Source organism: Haliotis asinina, chromosome 7, assembly GCF_037392515.1.
Source record: "Haliotis asinina isolate JCU_RB_2024 chromosome 7, JCU_Hal_asi_v2, whole genome shotgun sequence".
Classification (NCBI taxonomy): Eukaryota; Metazoa; Mollusca; class Gastropoda; order Lepetellida; family Haliotidae; genus Haliotis; species Haliotis asinina.
Window position 1 is genome coordinate 46,241,148 of NC_090286.1, and position 21,499 is coordinate 46,262,646.

General features: G+C 38.1%; 1 protein-coding gene across 3 annotated transcripts in view; it reads right to left on the minus strand.

Moving 5' to 3' along the window:
• The window catches only part of LOC137290837 (uncharacterized), a 206,446-nt gene that overhangs the window by 175,032 nt on the left and 9,915 nt on the right, over positions 1 to 21,499 (minus strand). For all 3 annotated transcript variants that reach the window (XM_067821983.1, XM_067821984.1, XM_067821982.1), the window contains one exon: positions 20,153 to 20,214. In XM_067821983.1, the coding sequence (XP_067678084.1) occupies positions 20,153 to 20,214 (62 nt within the window). The remainder of the gene's footprint in view (positions 1 to 20,152; positions 20,215 to 21,499) is intronic.

Genomic DNA, 21,499 nt, shown 5'->3' on the forward strand with positions numbered 1-21,499 from the left:
GCCAAATGTTTCAATGATATTGTGACCAAACTTTAGAATAGCCTGGCAATCTGACAATATGACAGCATATGTCCTGATACTAGATGTAATGGTCAAAACACCATGGCAGAGGGTTTCTGTGTCGTTTCATCAGGCAGTATTCACAAATAATCATGTTAACAGGAAGAAGGTTTTTGTCTGCAACATTTACCAAAAGATCAAAGTGACCCAACTGTGCCACAACCGTATCTAAACTAAATATAAACATTCGCAGGAATCTCACAAATGTTTCAAAAGCCCTAGGAAAACAGCTTCAATGTCTTAATCTCTCTGCACATATCTCTTGCAGTGCAGCATCAAAGCCTTACTTTAACAAATTATTGTGTATTCTGACCCAAGTATCCATAGACTTGTTGTATGCATTATACTGGAAGGAAACATGGACTTTCTGACGGATCTTAAATCCACTGTTGAGAAGCTGACACATTTGAGAAACAACATCCGAGAAGAATATTTTGCTTGCCAAGAAATATTTTTTTGCAAGAAAAAAGCAAACACTGAAAATAGCTTCTACATCTGCAGACATTTAAATGTACATTACAGCCCTCAACAACTGTCACCCCGTATAATGGACAAAAGCAGATATTAATGAAGACCAGGCACTCAAAATCCCAAATACAAAAATTCATCAACATTTTCTAAAGATACTGAAGAACTCAGGTTCCTGATGAAAATGTTACAGCCAATGACGTGACAGCTGTAGGTATGATGCTATCAGCCGTAATGCACACTGCAATGTGACTACCACAGGCATGTTAACCCCATGTAGCAGCATGCGCTGCTTCAGAAACGTACGTCAGCGTAAAGATTCTGATGACTGTACCATGCGTGGAACAGGTAGACCAACTGAAGAAACGCAATGCCAACTGTTGCTTAGCGTTTGACAACTCCTGTACTGACTTGTTGGCAAAACATTCAACAACACGGTATTTGTCAGAACAGACAATGCTAAAATTAGTCAAACCTTGAAAAAAATCACATGGGAAATATAACATTGGTTTTCCATAATGTTGTTATAAATCTTCTGGGGAATGTAGTTATCAATACTGGAATAACAAAACAAACAACTTTGACTGTTCGATGTCAAATATTTGATTTTCTGGCTTATGGATCATACACCAGTTCAATTAATAATAATAAGTGGTTATATATTTTTTTAAAAACTACTTCGAAAAAGAAATAAAGACATATTATTTGTCCTGTTTGAGTACCAGAATACAAATTACAAGATACCAGAAACACTTAAGTAATGGAAACACCAGAGTTTTTCCAACAACCTTCAACCACCTTGAGCAAAAGCCAATGAACTGATCAATAAAACCCACACATATTCAAAACCAGCTATATTTGCAACTATAAAGGGGCATAACTCTGGATACATGCAGATAAACATCCCATGGCCAGTCATGTTGTACACTATCAGAGATGAAGGGTGATAGAGTCGAGACACAAGAAATCATGAATCACTATAAGAAAAAGGCTGACACTTGTTTACTGTGCTATCTGTCTCCATCAAACTTAGACGAAAACAAAATTTGTAAAGAAAACACAAACACGTTCTACCAGTTGAAGAATTCATTAACCTGGATAAACAGGTTGTGTTGTGTTTGACAGACATGATAACATCTATAAAGTCTTTACCTAAGGTCTGACAAACTCCATGTAGACGACACACATATAAATGACAATATCACACAACCTTTTTACTTGACAATTTAATACAAAGTAAACACTGGATTGATAAGAAATAATACACATGACACCACAATCATGTTGTGATAGGGTAATATATATCGTATATAAAACCAATGGAGCTGATATATTCCATGGAGGACTGACCTAGTGAGTGATATACAACCTCTCTCCTGAGCTGTAAGTCTTGCACAAACAGCACTATGCACTAAAAAGACAACTGTCAGTTGTTGCGAGTTTGTTTATGAGACAGGTGTAAATGCATGTTGACATGAGGGATATGCTTTATGGTGATCCTTGACTGTCAAGTGAGTGAGTGAGTGAGTGAGTGAGTGAGTGAGTGAGTGAGTGAGTGAGTGAGTGAGTGAGTGAGTGAGTGAGTGAGTGAGTGAGTGAGTGAGTGAGTGAGTGGTTTAAGGGGACACCATAAAAGGGCTTCACACATTGTTCCTATGTGGAGAATCAAACCCGGGTCTTTGGCACAGCAAGCAAATAGTTTATGTATAAGGCTATCTCAACATCCAGTGAGTGAGTGAGTGAGTGAGTGAGTGAGTGAGTGAGTGAGTGAGTGAGTGAGTGAGTGAGTGGTTTAAGGGGACACCATAAAAGGGCTTCACACATTGTTCCTATGTGGAGAATCAAACCCGGGTCTTTGGCACAGCAAGCAAATAGTTTATGTATAAGGCTATCTCAACATCCAGTGAGTGAGTGAGTGAGTGAGTGAGTGAGTGAGTGAGTGAGTGAGTGAGTGGTTTAAGGGGACACCATAAAAGGGCTTCACACATTGTTCCTATGTGGAGAATCAAACCCGGGTCTTTGGCACAGCAAGCAAATAGTTTATGTATAAGGCTATCTCAACATCCAGAGAGTGAGTGAGTGAGTGAGTGAGTGAGTGAGTCTGTCATCAAGGTAACTAAGAATACATTGATGGGAAGCTGAGAATGTAAATCAACTCTGAGGGGATGAGCAATAAGCTTATGTTGGTTGCCTGTAATATACTGATACAAACACAACTGATATCAATACACTGTGAAACATGCAACACAAATTAATAATACCCCTGTTTAACATGAGTAATATACACCATGGAGCACACACTGAGGAACACTAACATTAAATGTCAATATCATCACCAGGTGAAATCAGCAACACCACTCCAAGACAACCCAGCATGCTTTATACACCATATGCTGTAATATACACCACCCAGGCGATATCATTACACCATGGTTCCAGGTGAGATCAACTACATGAGTCACCCTTAATACCAGTGTAATGGATTGATATACATTTGAAATGACCTCAGACAAATTTGTCCTGTCAGAGTTTGGTTGCTACCCATCTGCACACACAACTCACACCCAACCAAAGCTTAATCTACGAATGTGTCTGTTCGAGCACGATGCATGAATTGATTATTTCCTCAGAAAACAGCCCTAATATCTGCTTCCGTCTTATACGATCGTTCATGTTTTATCTTTACGATCAAACTTCTTTAGACTGGCTTAATAAAGAAAAGATATTATTTCGTAGTTTGATAGATAATTGAAAAGCTGCACAAGTGTAACTGCAGTTTCTATAGTGATTCACTGATGAGTCATGGTGTCAAATATTTGCTGAAATAATATCAGTTTGTGAGAAATTGACAGTGAAGCATTACTCGAGATACTAACGATTTATTGATCATTTAGGGTTAAACATTTCTCAGTGACAAAACACAAGTTAAGCACTCCTAGTATCCCAAATATGTAATGACTCATTTACTCTCTTAAACACAAGACCATACTTGGATATAAATACACCTTTGGCATCCTCAGCAATTTACCAAAAAGGTTCTTGCCAAACAAATTTCCCATCCCAAATTTTAGTTCCAATGAACTTTACAGAAACTTGCTATGTCAAGTTACCAAACCAATACAAATGTCAGCGGGAGTGAGTGAGTGAATGTTGTTTTACTTCTCTGTGAACAAAGCTAAGTCAGACTAACCTAGACATCTGATGACTGACACACAATGTCAAGACACTAACACACATTATGAACCTAGCAGTTGAACCTGAGTGCAGGGTGCTAGATACTGAATATATTCTCTTTAAACATTATCGCCATCATCGTCATCGTCATCATCGTCGTCGTCATCATCACCGTCATCGTCGTCATCATCATCATCGTCATCATCATCATCATCATCATCATCATCATCATCATCATCATCATCATCATCCAGAACAAGATTCAAACCTATCATTCAGAATCTCCACTCATGTTTAACCCTATACAGGAAGCTGATAATGTGTTTACTTTATGAGAAGCTTATTATAACAGCAAAATAAACACATTCTAAGATAACCTTCGTGTACTTCAAACAAACTTTTTTTTAAGAAATCCTTTATATAGGAGTTCATTATGCCTCACAGTTTACAATGAGAAACAGCTATTAAGAGACTTCCGCGGATGAACTACCAGAGGAGATGAGAGATGTTTTATGTGAGGTGTATAACAAGGTTTATGAGTTACGCCCAATACTGTTTGATGTTGGGGAATATTTATGATGGCTTAAGGGTTAAACGATTCATCAGGTCTTGGACAACCGTGTTGGTGAGTGAGTTTAAGTTTAATGTCAACTCTGAAAAGGATTTCAGCCATCCAGGTGAATGAGATTGTCCCAGTGGAGCAAACATGATAACCATTCTTGCAATATAGGATTAAAGATCAACCTGTTATGAACACAGTCTGTTAAGCCAATGTTGGCCCTACTGAGATTAAAACACTGAGAGTGATGCCCCCTTGTGACAAATCTGTGAATAAACCACTGAGAGTGACACCCTCTTGTGACATGTATGTGAATTCTGGGTTTAAATTCATTATGAAGCCAATCATGCTATCACCCACCTCACTGAGTCTGGTCACCTCTCATGCTCAGTATAAAGCTCCTGGATACAACATCTGACATGGAGTCTGGTATCTGAGCATAACCTTAAACCAGAGCAGCCAGACTATCTCATTTCATCACAACCTCATTTATTTCCCTTAACTTAATACCCCTAATATCAAAAAATGTTTATACAACAAATATGCACACAATCAAAGTTCATTTCATGAAAGAAAAAACATTTTTATTTTCGCGGCCATATTCTTAAATATTCCCTTAATGCAAATAACAAACTATTAAAACCCTCTTTTCTCTGGCAATGTATCCTGAAATCCAATATGGTTTGTTCAGGCGATCAAAATCGATCAGCTCAATGGTTCAGTGTTTGTCCTTCAACTTTGCTAGTGTATACAAGAGCCATTGGCAACATGCCCTTGTATATTGACAGCACAACACATGTCAGCTCCCGCACTGAATGCATGAAAGACGCTGTGTGATCATTACTGCCCAAAGGGGAACTCTGAACAGTCTAATACAGAGGTTATCAATGAAATGTGTTGAAAACGTTGATCCACGTGACAGTACTCTGTGTGTACTGACATGAAATTCGTCAACATTTGTTGAAATGATCAAATTATTCTATATGATCACCCAGCCAAAATGGACATCAATCAATCGACAAGTAGAGCTCATTTTGGTTCATGCCAATTGTTAACCTATTTAATTCAAAGGAATACGACACTATTGCATAAGTTCACTTCACTGGCATTTTTAATGCTACACTTTGCACTTATTCATAGGATACCTATATACTACTCAAAAGAGGTTAAGGAACACCTGATTTCAAAATAAGTTTCAGAATAAGGCTTTTCATGACAGATTTACAACTGTCATATGAAAACATTGCACGTTCACCTCAAATATGAAGGACAAAATGGTCATTACTTTTGAAAATGCTTCAAATGTGAAGTACAAAAGAAGTCTTCATGCTGCTTAGTACCATGATTAGGTCACATATTTCTTCATGTACAGGGACTGCACTCCTAAGCAATATCAGCAAACACATTAAATTTAGTCCTACCTTTTAACCTTGGCTGTAATATGTTCTGTCAGTGAGATATCAAATGTCTTTCTAAATCTTAGGCAGATCTTTTGAAAAAAAAACCAAAAAAAAACCCTGACAGCTTAAAGTTCTCTTCCTCAGCAGATTTCAGAATAATCATCCTTATTTGACTTCAGTACTCTAAATCAGGATCCTGTTACAATAGGAAAATATTCCTAACAGTCTTTAAATAAGTCATTAGTCATACTGAATATCAATCAATAACTCCCAACCTCTGAAATCAAGACCAAAATATCTATCAGACAACACAAAACACTGCTACAGGACTGGTTGAAGTGTGTGAGGATGTGGTTATATGCTTTGTGTTGCTGGACTGTGTCTTGGAACATCAAGGGAGGGCACATTATACCCCAATTCCTCTTCTAAACTTGGACAGGTATCTGATAAAGAAGCTAGGACTTAGGAGCAATCTTTACCTTCAATTTTTCCTCGTATTTGAATCCTAATATATTGCTTGATGTGATAATAGTTAATGATGATTTTTTTGTACTTTTCATATTTGGATTATTATTCCACGACAGCTATCAAGATATTGTGAAGATGTGTAAAAGCATGTCTGTGGTGAAGGCCATGAAGGTATGGCGAAAGTATGGTAAATATATGGAAACATGATGACACGTGAAAGCAGTGAAGATGTAAAGAGATGAAGACAACATGAGGGTATAATAGTATGGTGAAGACATTGTGAAGGAATGGTGAGAACGTGAAGGCTTGAATGTGGTGAAGACCTGGTCAAGAAACCATGAAAGTAAGAATGCATAGTGAAGGAATGGTGAAAGCACTAAGACATGGTGAATAAATAGTGACAACATCTAACGGAATGAATGTGGTGAAGACATGAAGGCAATGATAAGGCCATTTGTTTAAACAAGAACAAAATGCATAAAAGGATCTGAAAAAAAGAACATGAGTGCTGCAAGGCCCTACAATGTTGGATATGTTAGACTAGGAACATGCACAGATACCCTGCATGGCATACAATAAAGGAGCTGTCACGCACAACCACCATGTTCTAAATCTTGGAACGTTTTCATACAGTTGATGGCTTTGTGGGCATGTTCTACAAAAGGAGTTGAAAGTTATCAAAAAGCATCAGCCAATCCTGTATCTCCTCCCAGCTGTAAGGGAGTGGGGGAGCGAAGGTGATGTACGCAATTAAACTGTTGCCGATCCAGGTAAACACTACCTGAACGTGTCAGGAGTGCCGATGGTGGGAATGCTAGTCAACAGGTTTGGCCACTTTAGGACGTGAGGACATTGGTAATCACCTGCTAAACAGGAGCCTAACACTGATGTATGCTGGATGACTGAGGAAGAGGGCATGGGAGGATAAAGTGATACACTGTATCTATCCTACACCTTGTCTAATAGGAGCGTGGAGATAAATGTTTGTATCTCACACTGCTTCATGACAGGAGGGGTGGTAGAAATATTACTTACATCACATACTGCTTAATCAGAGGAGTAATGGTAGAGGTATACGTTATCCCACATACTGTTTACTGAGAGGATAGGAAGAATAGTGTTAATATTATACAATGCCTCATCAAAGGTAGGAAAGACAGTGGCACCAAGATATAATGCTTCTAGTACATGAGTGAGTGAGCAAGGTTTTAGGCCGCCTGTTGCAAAATTCCAACAATATCACAGCTGGGGACACCAGAAATCAGGTTCACACATTGTAATCATGTGGGGAATCGAACCAGGTCTGATAAGCTAACACTTTAACAACTAGGCTACCCCATCTTCCCTAATGCTTCAAGGAGGTGTGAAACAATATTCATATTATACAATGTAAGAAAGCGTTCATATCATATACTGCTTTATAGGATAGTAGATTGGATAGTGTTTACCCAAAGTGGATAGGATAGTGACTATGTGACTAGTGATGGCTAGGATAGTATTGATGCCATATACTCCATCACTAAGTAAAGCCCAGGATGGAGATAATATCATATACTGCTTCAGCATAAGGTGGGCCTCAGATGCAGTAAATATAATACACTTCTGCTAAGTCATAAGACAGGCAAAGACGATGATTCATAGAAGATTGTAGAACCTGTTTGTTATTTCAGTGAATACAAAAGTGTATGAATAGAGATATTCACGCTATGAACAGGCCATGTTCATGAATACAAGGCACCCTGATGTGTAGATACAATGAGACTGAATGGGAACGTAGTTACACAGCCTTGAACATAATGAAATATTTTTCAAAATTTGTCCTCCTTTCTCCAAGGAACACAAACAAATAGAAATCATATTTATCTATAAAAACATGTTCAAGATAACTATGATTAACATACCTGGAATACACTGATTATTCTAGTAAATAGCATACATATTTTCATGTTTAAGAGGAGCGAGGTACAAATGGTAAAAACTTCTTTTTGCCCTATTCACTGAAATCCAAACCATGACAGAAAGTGAGATATTTTCTTTTTGAATTTTAGGTAATCGTACATAAATACATCAGACAATGTGATTTTGCACACTCGGGGGTGTTTGAGTGAATCTAATCCAGAGACTGCCAACATGAACCAAGTCAACTCATAAAATCATACTGAGACGGTATTCTGCAAAATACTTTTCTCTAATTAACTGGCAGGAGCTCCTTAACAAGTGAATATATATCAGAATAGGTTAAATGTCAAATAATGAAACATTTTTATTTCAACTGATACATCTAGGATGAATCAGGTTTGAAAAGGCCATTGATTCAAAATAGTCACAAAACATCCCACATTAATGAATAAAATATTTTTATCAACAGTAAATAAGGACATGCAAAAAGTTGAAATTTATTTTCCTGCAGTGCAATATTCATATGTCCAAGGTTGTTCATATCACCGAACCTCTCGACATATTTGGTGTAAATATTTCCTTAATGTACAAATATTATGTCTTCCTCCCTTGTTAATTTCACCAACCGATTCCCTCAAATTTTAATAAAGATAAACCTCTTAACATATTCCAGGTAACACACACTTCAATGAATGTTCAAACATTACATGTTCTTATGTTGTTAATTTCACAACAAACCTTTGAATTTTACTGAGGATCAAACTTTAGATTAGAAATTCCATGTCCTTTACCCAATGTTTACAAATATTACCATGTAAAGTAATGCAAATTTCATCCGACACACCTGTGCAATGTACAGCATCTGTCTGTCAGTCACAGGTGTGATATCAGCTGAGTGATACATTACAGTACCTGGGTGTTAATCGACATCTTAACCTACTTTCATGTTTATTTTAGCCCAAGATTATTCACTGAGCCTGCCAATGTCCCCATACCCTTTCTATATCGGGTAGGGAAGGACTTGCGAAAAACAGCAGTTGACTGCCCTGGGGGTTAGTCTTGAAGGGGGCTTGGTAGGCAGGAATGTTTTTGTACCAGCAGCTCTTAAGTGTGTTTGCAAAGAGGAGATGGTTTAACATTCAATGTCTGATATTTTACACAAAGTCGGTGATTCATTCATTTCTTGCACGGGAATTCATGAAAAGAATGCAACGGCTGTAATATACTCCCAATTCACATCCTGCACAACCATGTGCCCAATTCCATTCAACTGTTATCAATACTAAATTAACAACATTATAAATTGGTCTATATCAAACAAAAAACCTTTCCCCCCCCCTCCCCCCACCCCTCCCCCCCCTCAAAAATACACATAATGCACTTAATGCTACCATCTAATAATGCATGATCATAAACATGATACTTGTATAAACACTGAACAGAAGACACAGTTGCCACAACTTTAATCGTTATAATATACTGGACAAAAATAGTTCAGGATATTTGTAAATTTGAAATTATGACTAATTCATAATTCATTCATTGACTTTCTGATAAAATCTCAGTCATAAAAATACAAATATCCCTAACTCATTTTTCCAGTATATTATCTGTTTTATCAAGAAGCAGTCCCATGCGGGGTATGTTGGGAGAGTCGTGGAACACCATCTTGTTCCTGACATATGAAAGAAAGTACTATCCATGTTCAGCCTGGCCCAATGGGCCATTGTAAACATTAAGCATAACAGCATGGCAAGGGTTATCATAGTATGCTCTTAGTCTTGCAAATTGATGGTTGGAAACGTGCTGGGACCTCCCCCTATATTGTCGGAGTGCAACGGTGGGAAATGATCCACACGGGCCATAGTATTTGGGAGCTGAGCATAACAAGGCCTTGAATATATGAATAACATACTCCCAGACATTAGAGAGTCCCAGTCACAAAAACTGCTTAGCTGGTTGGATTCACTCATATTGGAAATGTAGTCTGCAATGTCATGACATTAGGTTTAACGTGATCCAGTTTAACCTCAAACCCGGCTTCAACCTGTTTAAAACCCAGTGGTCTCATGGGTGAGTGAATGAGCTGACATCATATTTAGCAATATTCCCGAATATCTGCAGACTGAGGACACCAGAAATGAGTGGGGTGAGTGAGCGAGTTTAGTTTTACGCCACTTTCAGCTATGTTCCAGCTATACTACAGCATGGGACAGCAGAAAATGGGCTTCAACACCAAAAATGAACTTCAGGCAAGATGAAGGAATGCTTTCAGACCGACATATATTCCCTGAATATATACTCATGGAAACAAATAAGGGCACACATGAAGGCACAAGCATTCCCTTATGGTTTTTCTTTCAGATTTCTTTACACACAGTGCGATAGAAAGCTTAAGAAGAAACCTGTGAAAATAAAGGAACGCTTGTGCAGTCATGTGTTTCCTTACTTGTTCCGTTAAATATGTATGTATGATTCTATGTATGATTCAATATCAAGGCAGTGGACACCAGAAAATGGGCTTCACACATTGTACCTATGTGGGGAATGGAACCTGGGTCTTTGGCACGACGAGCAAACGCTTTAACCACTAGGCTACCCCAACATCCCTTCTGATAAACCCAGTCAAATTAAAAAGGAGCCACAGTGAGTTGGGAGACTCAGGAACCTGAGGAAATCTACACTTGTTTCATTTAGGACTTTAGCACTGCAGGGAAGCCTGGGCTGCAGGGACAATGATGTGGTTCAGGGACTGAGAGATGGACTAGAATACCTTAACCATTTAGCTTAACACCTACCCTGTAACATCAATAATTAAATGTATCCGAAAGACATTCACAGCGTCATTTCACTGACTAATCTAGGTGACTGCATGAATAGGTCATGAATACTTCTGTAATCATACAGACTCTTTAGTTTTGAGGATATTTTAAGTTCATGAAATCAGAGGCAAGTATATTTTGGGTTTTACAGCCTTAGCAGGTACTAAAGCTGCAGAGCAGTGAAAGATCTTAAAACATACTAAGTTAGAAACAGGTCATTCTGTTATCTTAACATGTGGGAAAATAAATGCACTTCTATAGCAAAATATCATTACATAAGACGATAAGTGCACAACAGCAATCTGAGTCATGTTATATCCTCACAGTTCATTCTATCCTATCCTCTTTGAAACAAATTATATTTTCTTAAAAAATTTCTTATTTCAAAAGCAATCTGGAACAAGTGAAATGTTGATATGTTTCCCAGTAGTCTGAGAGAGAGGCCGGTTTGTTTGTGTGCGCCTTAAGATATACACAAAGCTGTTGGCGTTGACAAGGCAGGTTAATGCCCATTGAGGCTGCCCAGCTACAGAGATCAAAGAATGAATACGGCTCCCCTACAACTGACCAATACATCAACTGGTCAGCTGAAGGCCTCAAATGGGTAGGGCACCTGTTGATGGTTTCAGCAGGGATTCCTACTACAGACTCTCCCATGGTCAGTCCTTCGGTCAGATAACCACTTGAACCTTGGACTGGAAACCTCTTTGATTGCTGGAGGAGTCAAGCTGATAGAGGCGATGGGATGACCACTGACTTAGCGATACAATGGGGCCATGTTTTACAGTCTGATGCCTACTTTGTAATTGGTCAGAGGCTGCAGTCTCACCTCCATATGTCACCATCTGGTTTTGAATAAGCTACAGAGAGAATAATCTAGATCAGATCAAGACGCCAATATTCAAGTATGCAGTGAGTTACATTGAGATTAACTTGCATCAGCCAAGAGAGCAATGTTCACCCAGAGTGAGTGAGTGAGTGAGTGAGTGAGTGAGTGAGTGAGTGAGTGAGTGAGTGAGTGAGTGAGTGAGTGAATGAGTGCGAGCGAGCGAGCGACATAGAGACTAATTTAGATCAACTTAGAGCGAGTGGCTTCAGGCAATACTTAAGCAATATCACAGCAGATGAAAACATCACTGTCTTCAAATATTTGGGAACTACACTTCAGACATGACTGTTAACCCAACAACCCTTCATAATGTCATATGCACATGGAAGGACAACTTTCTATGTTAACTGGATATATTATCTCTCTATAGATGTTCTCTCAGGATAATTCAAAATTGATCTTTCCATGCTTAAGTAGCTCCATCACGTGAATGGATGAACTGTTCTACATATAAAGTAACACCTATGGATCAACACAAGCACAGCTTGGGAATTGCTGGCACTCCATTTGATTGAATAATCATTAGGTGCTGGGTATTAGCAAACACCTGATAGACAGAATTTCTTAGATTTGCATAATCAATTAAAATTGATAGTATCCCTTCACACAAGACGGATATTTGGAGCATGTGCTGTGGGTAAGATCACCCTATCACTATATTGGTACCATCTGTGCTTTTAGTTCCTCAAAGGCTCAAGAGTCAAAGCCAATATTAAGATTGATTTCAAATTTCAAATTATCAATGGATGAATATGACAGCCAAAATAAATTAGGAAACAGCTTCTTAACTTATTCTGTGATGCTAAAAGATATTAACTATAGCAATATGAACAAAACTGTCATGAAATGACAAATTAATGACAAAAATATTAATTTGGGATCCTTCAAGTTCTACTGCATTGCATAAATCAACAACCCATAACACTTTCTTATACAGCCAAAAACTTAAATGACTTTTACATGATATACCCTTCAGATCATTGCTGTGTTCACCATTCCGTGTTTGAAGGAGATAATGCTGAACATGGAAACAAAACTATTAGTGTCTTGAAGAGTGTCAAACGTTATTGAGTAATAATGGGCTAGTCACAACAATGACCATCCAATGACCACTCACAATGGTAAAGTCCACCATGCATTATGCTACAACTGTTACATTGTAACAATCACTTATGACCATCAGAAGGATAACGCTATTTACATCCTACATATACTCAGTAACAGGTGTGTATTGCATGTGTCAATATCACAAGCATTCCAGTAGCCCATCTCATCATGTGCTATATATCCAGTAAGGTGATATAAACAACTCAAGCACAGACAAGGTAAGTATATATACATGGACAGGACAGATGCCTTACAAGCCATTATTTCTAAGGGGGACCTGATAGTGTAAAGTAAACTGAGTAAATCATGGTCAGTAGCAGGTCCGTCCTCCAGGTGTGTGTTACACAAGTAGTATCAGTGTTGCTGATTGGGACTCAGGTGTCGTTAATTGCGATATAGTGTTTCAGGTACAAGGACATGCGCTGTCTATGACTGATTTTGTTTCATGCGTCTGGATATACTGCAGATCTCTATGGTTGGTTGATAAAGAATAGAAACACAAATTATTCCTCACACAATTTAACAAACTGGTATCAAAAGAATGGACAAACTATTCATTTCATACCTGTTGAACAAGAAGTTTGAGATCAAAATATGATTTTTCTATTTGACTCATGTTCAAAGCTTCAGAAACTGGAGTCTGAATTATCCACTACATTGCATTCCTATTACCTGCCAGTCATTGGTTCCCAATTGTGTAGATTGATGCTCCTGATGTTGATCACTGGATTGTCTGGTCCAGACTCGATTATTTACATATGCCACCATACAGTTGGAATGTTGCTGAGTGTGGCATAAAACTAAACTCACTCACTCACTAGTATCTGCCATAGCAGCTTAACTGACATAAGACGTCAATCGTATCACAAGACTTCAGTCCTAAGAGGCGTAAAGTGAGTGCTGGGTTTTGAATCAAGATTAGAATCGCAATATAACTCAATGGAAAATTAAAGAGAAAGAAACTGTACTCAAATGGCTTCCTGTACACATCAGAACAAGGACCAGTCACTTTGTGGTAAGTATGTACCACTAGAATTTCAACAACCTGAATTTCGAACAAACTAGCTGTAAAAACAGAAAGTAACAATATATCTTTCTACATTCCCAACCCCTAGATTTGTTGATGTATCCGATCCAATGTTTGCTCAGGACATACAGCAGTACAATACCAGGCCATTCAAACTACCAGTATAATATTTCAATAGCTGTGACTCATCGTAACAAAACCCCACAATTGTTGGTCTATGTCAAAAAGTGCTTTGTGCACTCAAAGTTTTTACACACCATTACAACCGAACCATATCACCAAAATCACTATATACAAGTGGTAGGTGTACGACGTGGTAATGCCCTGTGTAACAAACACAATCCCACCCTCAGCTAACAAGCTTATGTTCAGATTGCATATCATTAACAACTGTTTGCAGGTCACGGTGACCTTTGCTGATGACATATGATCCATCACCAATGTCTGCATGGTAGTGGTCAGGTTGTTAAGAGCTACATGTCTGCCGTGTGTTTGGTCAGTCTTGAAGCCATTAATTTCCGAACTAGACTGTTCCAAACTAGATTTTGCATAATATCTCATAGTGTTAAAAGATACTGTTTACGCATGAACTGATGTAAAACAAATTCATACAGTAGAAAAGATCATTGTCATGAGTTTAATAAATGATAAAATCAGTGAAAATTGGTGAATTTTAAACAACATTTTACACCTAAACACAGGTGTTCACACAAACGACATCTCCATGATTTTCAGCAATCTGATGCATGATCCTTGCGCAATTCATCTCCATACAGTTTGCAGTTGTTTCCCTCGAGTTGGTGGAGAAATCAATCTTTGATGAAACTATAAATGTTTGTGTAACATATAGTGAGTGTTTCAATATATAAGTACTGGGTAAAGTTAAGAGTACATTTAGAGTATTGAATGGAATTTAATGGCGTGTAAGTAATCTTATGTTTGTTTCATATATGCACCACAACATTGCCACTCTTGTGTAAACAGGTCAATAAACAATAAAGCAACACTTTCTCAGATAAATACGTCTGTAAATGATTCTCAGACCGTACACCATTGCTGTGGTGCATATCTGCTACTTTTTCTGATCGTTTTGCTACCTTATCATGCATATTTTTTTTATCCATACATACACCGATACAACCCTTATCTGAAGCCCTAGAATTGGTAAACCGTATTGGGGATATTCAGGGTGGATTGTGTTAGAACTGTATTTGGGGTTGCATTGGTTGATCGTATCTGATGACTGTATTGGGGGATCATTTCGGATGACTACCTTGGTAGTGGGTACCTAGGGATCAGGGGCCCGTTTCACAAAACTCTCGTAAGCCTATGATCTCGTAACTTTTCTCGTAGCATTTGTACCTGGCATACTGTAACATAGGAGGTGCAAATGCTACGAGGAAAGTTACGAGATCTTAGGCTTACGAGAGCTTTGTGAAACGGGACCCAGTTTGGTAGATTGAACTTCCAGAATGTATACAAGGATAATATCGGTAAATCATATTGGTAGATTGTATTGATACAATGCACTGCATAAAAGATTATCTTGTCTGATGGCTGGCACTGACACATGCTGATATCATAGCAACATATCAACAAAACTTGACAATGTATCATAACCCACAAGACTTCACATCTGATGAAAAACCTGGATAACCTTTAGAAATATATCTCAAAACTGGTACTGCTGTAAAAAAATGGTATACTTTCTGACATCTATTCATTACCTTGCACAAAAAGTTCAAGAAGAAGTTTGGCACCCATACTTTACATGTTAAGACACAGTCTTAACAATCTCCCACGGATGGGGTGAGATGGTATCATTATGAAGAATAACAGTAGCCATGGTAACTATCTTCATGCACCTTTTTGCCCTGTTTTATCATCATAATGATGGCGAAGCACCAGTTATCTAACTTTCAATTTGTCACAAAACCCAACAACATAAGTAAAACAGAAAAGGATCACAAACAAGTCTGAGGATTATCTATAAAGTCTGAAGTTCAGGTTCTTCGTCAGTGATAGGTGTTGATATTTATCTGGTATGACTTAAGGACTGTTTCCTGTAACAAAAGTAACTAAACCAACATGCAAATACAACACTCAGTGATACATGTCTGTGATGCCAATAAGACCAACAGTATACAAGTGGAGCTTTTGAATTTGAATGTTCCGCACTGAAATGTACACATTCTCAAAAACATTTCAACAAGTTTTAACTATAATAAAACTAAAAATACACATCATCAACAATGAGTGAGTGAGTACAGTTTTCTACCGCTTCAGCAATATTCCAGCAATATCACTGTGCAGGGCGCCAGAAATGAAATTCACACATGTGTACCCATGCGGGGAATCGAACCTGGGTCTTCAGCATGATGAGCAAACACTTCAACCACTAGACTACCCCACTGTCCCTCAACCAACAGAATTAAGACACTTAAGGATCTATATGACCTTTGGATGATTTCATAACCAGGAATCACATCACGATTTATGATTCATGGATCACAAACCTTGGGTTACCTAAAGGTACAATACATACCCTACTCAGATATAAAAGCCTGACCCACGTGCCGCCATATCCTGGTAACCAAGACTTGTATTTGTGATAAGCCGTATCAGATATAACCAATATTTACACCTAGGTAAGCCCTTCCAAATCACACAAACTCGGGGATATGACTGTGTGAGGAGGGATGTATGCATGAATGAATTGGTATGCTCATACCAAAACATCCAAATTTGGATGCCAGGAAAACCATCTTCCTTGAGAAAAGGTTACGACCATGAAACTGCACATTTCTTGGAAGTTAACTTTCGTTTCAGACCCTCTCATAATGACTCACCTACACATAAAGACCAAAATACAATACAACAACCTTTGCACAGTAAATAATAAAACGTTGATACATTGTTCAGTTTCTATTTTGATAGTGACCTAACTTTTTGCACACGAGGGAAAATAGCCACTTAAACCTTCATTTACAGATATATTTTTTCTAATTCAGGGAATTGAACAACGCCTAAGGTTCAAATCTGTGCTTTAACTATATAAAGGCAACTTGTCAACTTGGCAAAATTTGTTTCAATAAAACTCAGTGTTGCAAATACATCGTATGCATACACTCGTAACAGCACAACTCCTTCTAGCACAATGCAATAACAAAGTTTCACTTAAATGTACCCTAGAGGGGTTAATTTATGCCCGATTAGTCAGTAAGCACTTCTTCACATAGCATACCAAAGGAGACACATTGTGTTGCCTAGGGCGAATCAAGATCTTTCATGGTCGACTTGCTAACCTCGTAGTTGCTAGAATGGCCGATCCAGGAGTCAAGGTTGACAAGCAATTCATGTGGCAGACGCATAATCTTATTTTGTATAAAATTACTTTTTCCTTAATACAAATGCATATGATTTTACAAAATACACTGATTTCAACAATGATTTCAACAAAGAAACGGTCACTATACAGCAGAGATGATGCCAGTGCATTTCAAATATTCAAAAACAAAAAGCTACGTGTTATAAAATCTAATCAATTTTACATAATCATATTCAGATATTAGAATCATATTTCTAGTTTCGAAGCTTTTAGTTGGAATCAAGACCAAAATTGAAAACAGATTCTGATCATGTTTTATTTGGCAAATATCCCGGAATGAAGTGACCATTTAGTAACTTAATGATGGGGACAATACCTAGGTCTATGAACAAACACGGAGCTAATCCTACATCAATCAAACCATTAAACCGACCAATTACATGGCCATGCTTGCCAGACCAATGTTGTTGACAGAACTGTTTTCGCCTCAAATGGCATTGACAGTCACAAAAATAAAAGTGAAATATCGATCACTCCTTGACCACAATCAACCACATAGCCTTATGAACTGTGTGTAAGTGTCAATGGTTTTCCAAAGTATTGCCAGGCCAAACCATGTTACAAGGCTATGTCACTCGCTGTCTCCATAATAACTGGAGGTATATTGATTTTGGTTGATGATGAATCATGTTAATGACACCAACATTCCTGTACAGGTAACACTGAAACACCTACTGCTGCCAGAAATCGAATAGCATTTATGATGCAGTCAGCAATAGTTCAGCTTATTGACATCAGTATGTAGATATTCAATCGAGACCAAATAAACCTGGGACTGACAGCATGGGCATCATTACACAATACCTGAAACATCAAGACACTGGTGACCCAATCAGATCATCAGTTCTGTGAAAGCTGATTCAGATACCAATTATTTTGGTTCAGTTTAGTCCATTTTACAATCCACTGTGTAGCTTCTATGAAAAGCATACCCCTCTAGATTTCACCTGGAATCCGAATTGGGGCCTCACATAATTGAGTGAGTGAGTGTGTATGTTTTTACAACACTTTTACAATCAAACCCTGGTCTTCAGCATGATAAGTAGACACCCAAACCACTAGTCTACCCCATCCCCCCATACTTGATATGTATGTATGACATGAGGTTCACTAAAACGATCACAAATGTTCCTCAAATCCAAATCATAATTGACTGCTGAAGGACTGACGCAGGGAGACAAAAGGGGTTCTGTGATCATGTTTTCCTGATGGGGACTATCTGACTGAACTGCCATACTGATACCATCTGCAGTTGGTTGCTTTAGGTTTTGTCTCTGATGCAGGATAACCTGATGCAGGGACTACAAACTTGGACATTTCTTGGAGAGTTCCATTGTTCCACCATAAAACTGATGGTATGTTGTCAGATGGGTAGCATCAAAGATGCATCGAGGATTCTAAACTAAGTGTGATCCCATTAATCATTGCTTAAAACATGTGAGCACACCAGAACCACTTCATCCATTCAGAAATGCCCAGAAAAAGGATTCAGACATTTAACACATAAGTGAAATATACCTGTGCCCATGAATGACCTATATCCAATACCTCTCTAGCTAATACCTGCACAGACTCAAACTTGTTAGCGAATATCAGGTACAATTGGGCTTCACTCTCACCTCGTACTGAGTGAGTCATTCTGTGGAAAATACCTGCTACAGTGGTTTGCCTGTTCTACACACAACTCATTATTAAAGCTTTGGCACTCACTTAGCATGAAACTGTCGATACAAAACAATCATCCTTGAAATACTGACTAGTTCCCATGTTAGTATATTGTTTCATATGCACATAGAAACAGACACATCTAGTATAAATACCTTCTTCATAGCAGTTACAAGATAATTATATACATTATTAAGAAAAGAAATCTGTCAAACACACAAAGAAAATTGTGGACTGTGATATATGTCACTCGTTCTAATGAGAACTTAAACAGTATATTTACACGGTGTTTTGAAAGGAGGCAGGATGGGAAGATTAATGAACATCGTGCTTACTGAATTACAAGATTTTACAAAAAAATAACAACAATCAGTTGATCTTTACTAAACTGAGTTTATGTAGATATTTTTTACCAAGATGCAACAATCATCATAAATACGCAAATCTCCAAACTAATACTTCAACGAGAAAAGGAATGCTAGCACTGACATGTCGGATTAAAATTTCAGTCAGCTGGATTTAGTAAAGGCCAAATTTAAATTAAGAAAAAAGAACCTTCTTCAGTTTGACAAACTCCAGTTACAAAGTATAGACAACCACAAGAACATTCCACCAGCGATAGGCTACCGGTGACTTAAGATGAAAACAACTGTGTTGCCATCAATCTGCAGATCAACCTACCACATTCATCATAACCTGTGACTTTAATAATTGCTCGTCGAGACAACTTAAAATAACCAAGGCAGAAAATTTGCTTGACATTTGAACATTCAGGAAATGTATACAAACATAAATTTTTATCTTTCTGATTTGTACATCTCTTTTTCTCCTGTTTCTAGTCCCCTAAAAAGGACTTCAATGTCAGACGTTAATTTCCACATAAGCATCAATTTCGATGCCAAAATCCAGGCTAATGGTCTACAATCCTTTCAGCCATATTTGGTCAGAGTAAATCGCAATACCACCATGAAAGGATTACAAATTCTGTTTGCAACTGATGAGGGGCTGTGGACAAGGGTGACGGAAAACGTCATCCAGTCAGACATGTTTGCACGTTGGTTTCATGTAAATAGCAGAGGGCTCCTGAGAGCCGTTTTCGTCCCCATTGCAAGGTGTGTCTGCTTGCTAACAGGGGGCGCTGTGTATGTTTCTGTGCTACGGATGAGCTGCAAAATGTCACCAGACTCATGCAGTAGCTAAAGTAACAGCTTGTCGGTAATACTCACCTTTAATAAATGCTTATTGACCCATTTTGTGAATGTCTTCTTCTGAACAGCATCTCGTTGGTCTGAAACAAAAATCAACATAGAATTGAGCAAAAGTGTATTTAAAATTCAGTTCTCCCACAGCTGGGTAGAAATACACAATTTCAAATAGTTAAACACTCTGTGGAGATGAATGTTGGATGTTATTTCAAAGAAGGACACAAAGGATGGAGCACAGATGGTATCTGCAACTTTGAAAGTGCATTTTTCACATCTGTAGGACAAATTCTTCTTGACATACAAAACAGCCTTTACCTTAAAACCTTGAAACATCATGAGCTCTTTGTTCTCATGAAGTATGCACTAAAAACATTCATCCATAACCAGCCTCAACCCTTTCGCATTTGAAAGCTTGGAGCTGAAATTGTACTTTTACAAAATACTTTCAGTCTTGTGCCAGGTTTGTGAAAGGGATAAACATGAGAGACAGTCATAGCTTCAGACACAACCATGAGGGTAATAATGGTGTCAAAGCATTGAGAATACTTAGAAAGTTCAAATATCCCTTATTATAATGTTGTTGTTGTTTTTGCTGCTGTTGTTCTTGTTGTTGTTGGTGGGGGTGGTGTTATCAAACTTCATTGGTATTTTCAGAAGTTGATGTGTCAGATAAGGGCAAATTTTATGAATCACCAACCTTGTTATTCAAGAGATGCAATGTTTCGACACTGATTCTTGTATCATTGTTAAGTTTGAAAGCACTAAAGAATGTGATGCCATGAAACCACAAGGCTGTCTCCTACATGTCAGCCATCAGGTTGTGCCAGCATGACATTCATCACTGTCCCAGATCAGTCCCGGTTATAGATGAACACATGACATAGACAGGACAGGTGACCTAGTGAGTCAGTCAGTCACTGTAATAGTCATGTAACTGATTGTCATTGCATAATTAGATCCATCTATCACCATCCTCCTTGTACAGACATAATGAGGGGTATTGACAGGATTAAGCTTGCATCAGTGGATTACAACTACCTGTATTGTGCTGTTCTGTACAGTTCTATGTGTAGACTGTGAGTGAGTTAATGGAGTTTGATGTCGAAGTCAGATCTTACAAATGGGGCTTAACTTAGTTCATCAGCCTACACTAGTAAAACTACTGGGTTATACTGCAAGCATGAAAACATGTTGTCTGCAAAAGTGACAGATAAAATCTTAGACAGACAAACCAATGGTTGATATTACAAGCACCAAACCATGTGCACAGCAGAATAACCACCCAAGTTTCAGCAAATTCATCTAAGTTAAATAACAATATTAACATGGTATACTATGGACTTTCACTCGACCACAGGCATTTGGTAG